At 52.3% G+C, this 4151-nt stretch overlaps 1 protein-coding gene across 1 annotated transcript in view; it reads right to left on the bottom strand.

Annotated features, from left to right (window-relative positions):
• The window catches only part of LDLRAD1 (low density lipoprotein receptor class A domain containing 1), a 9205-nt gene that overhangs the window by 578 nt on the left and 4476 nt on the right, over positions 1-4151 (bottom strand). The window contains exons 4-5 of the mRNA XM_015595062.1: positions 2741-2878; positions 816-944 (exon numbers count right to left, since the gene is read on the bottom strand). Of these exons, the coding sequence (XP_015450548.1) occupies positions 816-944; positions 2741-2878 (267 nt within the window). The remainder of the gene's footprint in view (positions 1-815; positions 945-2740; positions 2879-4151) is intronic.

A 4151-nucleotide genomic window follows, 5' to 3' on the forward strand; every position in this document is an offset into this window, starting at 1 on the left:
CTCCCGCATTTCCCTCCACATCCAGCCTCTGCCTATTGAAACCTTGTCCATTCTCTGAGGCCTGCTTGAACACTGAGGGAAGTCTCCCTTGATTTTTACCCCCTCCCCCCACAAAACAAAAAAAACAAAAACAAAAACAAAACCCTTCCCAGGTCCTCAGCACTTCCTTTTGGCATTAGTATGATGTGAGTCCTAGGGGTGGGACATATGTTTGACTTCGGATTGTCTCCTAGCAGAACCTGGTAAAGGCCCAGCCCCTAACAGTGCTCAGACAATGTTTGTTGATTAAACATGGGGGAAGAGATTGAAAGGAAACCAGGGCAGTGAAAGGATGCCAGTTCTGGAGTAAGGAGGCCTAGGCATACGCCCAAGCTCCTCTCTTATCATTCATTGTATTAAATCCTTTCTCCTCTCTGGCCTCAGTTTACCTACATATCAACTGAAGCCAGTGATTCCTGCCCTGCTTTCTTCACAGGGTTATTGGGAGGTGCAGAGGAGATGAGAGAAACCCAAGTTCAAATCCCACTTGGGCCATGTACATATTCCTTGCATGATCAGCCTCTGAGTCTCAGTTTCCTCATCTGTGTCCTTGAAAGCAAGTTCCCCACCACAGAAGTATAAATCTCCAGAAGAAGCCACAGTGTGTGCTAGTGAGCACCCCACCACTGGAGGCATCCAGGCAGGGGTGGAACACTTCCTCCTAGGATGCAAGGAGGGGATGTAGTGGGGCAACTTTGGAGCTTCCCTGGTCAACCTCTGCCCTCTGACCACTGCCAGGCCACCTGCCCCAGCCCAGCCTGTGTCCAGACCCCCACCTGGGCTCAGTTCATCTGAGCAGTCCCCGCAGTTGTTGGTCCCATCGCACTTTTGGTCCGAGTAGATCCAGGAACCCGGGTTTCCACAGCGGACCACGAGGAAAGTGGGGAGGCTCTGGGGCACATCTCCTACAGAGGGACAGATGAGGCAAGAGGAAGTCCACACCTGGCCACAGCTGTCTCAGGGTTATCTGGAGGTGGACTGTCCTGGCCACCCTAGCAGTTGCCAAACGTGAGGTCACCATGCACCCATCTTAGGAAGGGCACAGGAGAAGGTTTCCTGGGGAGGAGGTTGGGTCAAGGAAAGAGGGGTGTTCTTTCCCTTTCCAGCAAGATGCCCAGAGAGGTTGCCTCTCCCTTCCTCATTCCCTATTCAGCTCTTCCTCATCCCCACCACACAGCATTGCCTGAACTAACACTCCCTCCAGAAATATCCTCCTCCACACCTATCCACTTCAAGTTCAGGTTCAAGTTTCTTCACCTCCAGGAAGCCTCCACCAACTGGAACATAACAAGAATAAATGTGAAGTCTTGCACTTGGGTCCCAGAACTCAGAACTCAGAGTATATGGGTTCAGATGAGAGGGAATCAGAACACCTTTCTTGAAAATGGGCTCTGTGTTAAGCAGCAGTGTGACAGGGCTACCAAAAGTTAACACGAACTCGGGCCACATCACTAGAGGTATAACTCAGACCTGGGAGGGGAAAAGCCTTTGTTTCTTGGACTAGCCAGAGCTGATCGGAAGTGTCATGAATGGTTTTGGGGCCTGTCCAGGGAGAGGGACATGGGCAGTTGGTATGTGCTCTGTGAAGTGCTGGGAGTGAGGAAGGCCTATCACAAGGGGGATGACTATGGGATTTCAGAGTGTGGCCCGGGGAAGGGGACACTCATGGGGGGCAAGAAAGCAATCTCCAAATCCGTGCAGTCCACCGTCATGGGAGATAGATTAAAATGTGGTTCATGGTGGGGGTGGGGGCAGGAGGTGATGAGAGGGCAGAGCTGGAACAACTCAAGGATGCTACTGGGAGGCAGCTTTAAACTCAGAACAAGGGAGACAATCTCATGGAAAAACCCTTGCAATGATGGGTGCAGCTAACTCCCATCATTTGTAGCAAGCTCCTTATCTCAGGAGTATGCAAGTAGAGGCTGGGTGGCCTCTATTGGCTTTGTTATAGAGGGGTTTGGGCATGAGCTTGGACCTGGACTAGATGACTTTTAAGATCTTTTCTAATCTTGAGGGTCCACGATTCTCCCAAAATCTCCCCCACCCCACCCACTCTAACTCACCAGGCTCTCTCCCTCCTACATGGAAAGTTCCCTGGTTTTTCTCTCCTAAGAACTGATAGGTCTTTCAGGTCTGGGATCAGATCTTCCCATTCATTCATTCACTCATTCCACCATTAATTCAGCAAATCATTCCAAATACCCCTGTGTGTTATGCCCTGTGCCCGTCACTGGGGCCCCAAGATCAAATAGACCAGGCCTGCCCCAGAGGAATTCACAGCCTGATGGCCATGGCAAATGTGCCAGTCAAGAGTGACAACCAAGATGACTAGAGCTGGGACACAGGGAAGTACCGGGGCTGTGGCAGCCCAAAGGAGAGATCTTAACCTCGTTTGGGAGTCAGGGAAAGCTCCCTGGTAACTCTGCCACGAAATTTGAATACAGGTTCTCTGGGCACGGAATGCACAGAGTGAAGGCATTCCCTAGTGTGGGCACGTATGTATGTATGTGTGTGGGTGGGGGCAGGCATTCCTAGATGAGGGCACCATATAAACAAAGGCCTGAGGACATGAAAGTACCTGGTAATTTCAGGGGTGGTTGAGCTTCGATTTGGCCGCATGGATAGCTGGAGTCAGGGGGCAACAACCAGGGGGCCCTGGAAGGCCCTTTTGGGGCAGGGGCAGGACTGAGCAGATACTCACGGCACAAGGCTTCATCCTCATCCTCGCCGTGGGGACAGGTGCGGACACCGTCACAGACTCCGCTGGCTGAGATGCAGTTCCTCCGGTCATGACACAGAAAGCCTGTCCTGTTCGTCAGCGTCACGCAGGCCTGGGCCCCTGAGTGGGCAGGGGAAGGCCCCAGAGGGTCGAGGGCGGTACTCACAAGGCATCACCAGGTCCCTGCCCCTGAGCCCCGCCCTTAGTTGGCCTGAGGGGCTGAGCAGTGGGGAGAACCCTGGGCTGGGTGTTGGGGGCCAAAGTCCCAGTTCTACTGCTTGCCAGCTGAGTGACCTTGGCAGATGACTCAGCCTCTCTGAACCTCAGGTTTCTTGTTTGCAAAATGGGGATCATAGCACATACCCCATAGGACCATTGGGAAATTTTACATAACCCCAGGACATAGAATGTGCAGAGTAAGTCCTGGTTCTCCCCTTTACAGAGAGGTTATTGACGGTCTCATGGGAGGCTCCAGAGGACACGGCTCAGTCAGTGAAGGGATTTTGCTGGTGGAGCTCCTAGTGCCCGAACAGCTTGTCAGAAGCAATATAATGGGGCTGGCTGGGCACTGTTATGCCATAATTCCTGACATCTAGGTATAACTTTAAGGTCTGTAAAGCATTTTCACATTTTTATTCTACCGTTTCCTCAAGCCCCTGTGAAGTATCATCATTAGCCCCATTTTATAGATGAGAAAAGGAAGTTCTCAGAGAGGTGGAATGGGTCCAGTCACACAGCTAATAACCCAGGCCTGCTGACTTGGGTTTTTCCCAAGGCTGGGGCTGCCTTCTCAGAGTCCAGGAATTATGGGCAGACATCTAAAAATGTATGTCCTTCTGAGAGTCTTCCTTTCCGTCCCACTGAGGGGAAACACCCACCCCCAGGGATGCCCCAAACAATTAAAGAGAAATTGGCAGAGCGAGCTGGGAGGTCACCTAGCTCCACCGGCCATGCACATGTATACACATGCACACAGGTTGGAAATGGGAGTGGGTTTGCACTTGTGTGTTTGGGCATATGTGAACCAGGTCTGAGCTCCAGGAACTGCCTTGGCTCATGTGTGTCGGGGGAACTGACTCTCAGAGACACTCATGTTGTCACATACCCACACGTACACACATCAATGCACACGCCTTCAGTGCCTGTGTTCCTGCACAGGCACGTAGACAACTGTAGATTTTACTCCCTCTTCCACCTTGCCCCCAACACATGCCTCGCTACAGAACCATCTGTCAGGAAGGTAGATCGGTGACACCCCACCCCCAGCTCAACTCCCTTCCCTTGGCTCTCTGGATGGTCATCTCCCTTCCCAGTGCAGCCTTTGCGGCCCTGGACACCTGTCCCCACCCACTGCTCTAGTCCATCATGTCCCCTCACCTTCTTGCAGTTTCTC

This window comes from Pteropus alecto, unplaced genomic scaffold, assembly GCF_000325575.1.
Source record: "Pteropus alecto unplaced genomic scaffold, ASM32557v1 scaffold25, whole genome shotgun sequence".
In the NCBI taxonomy this organism is placed as follows: Eukaryota; Metazoa; Chordata; class Mammalia; order Chiroptera; family Pteropodidae; genus Pteropus; species Pteropus alecto.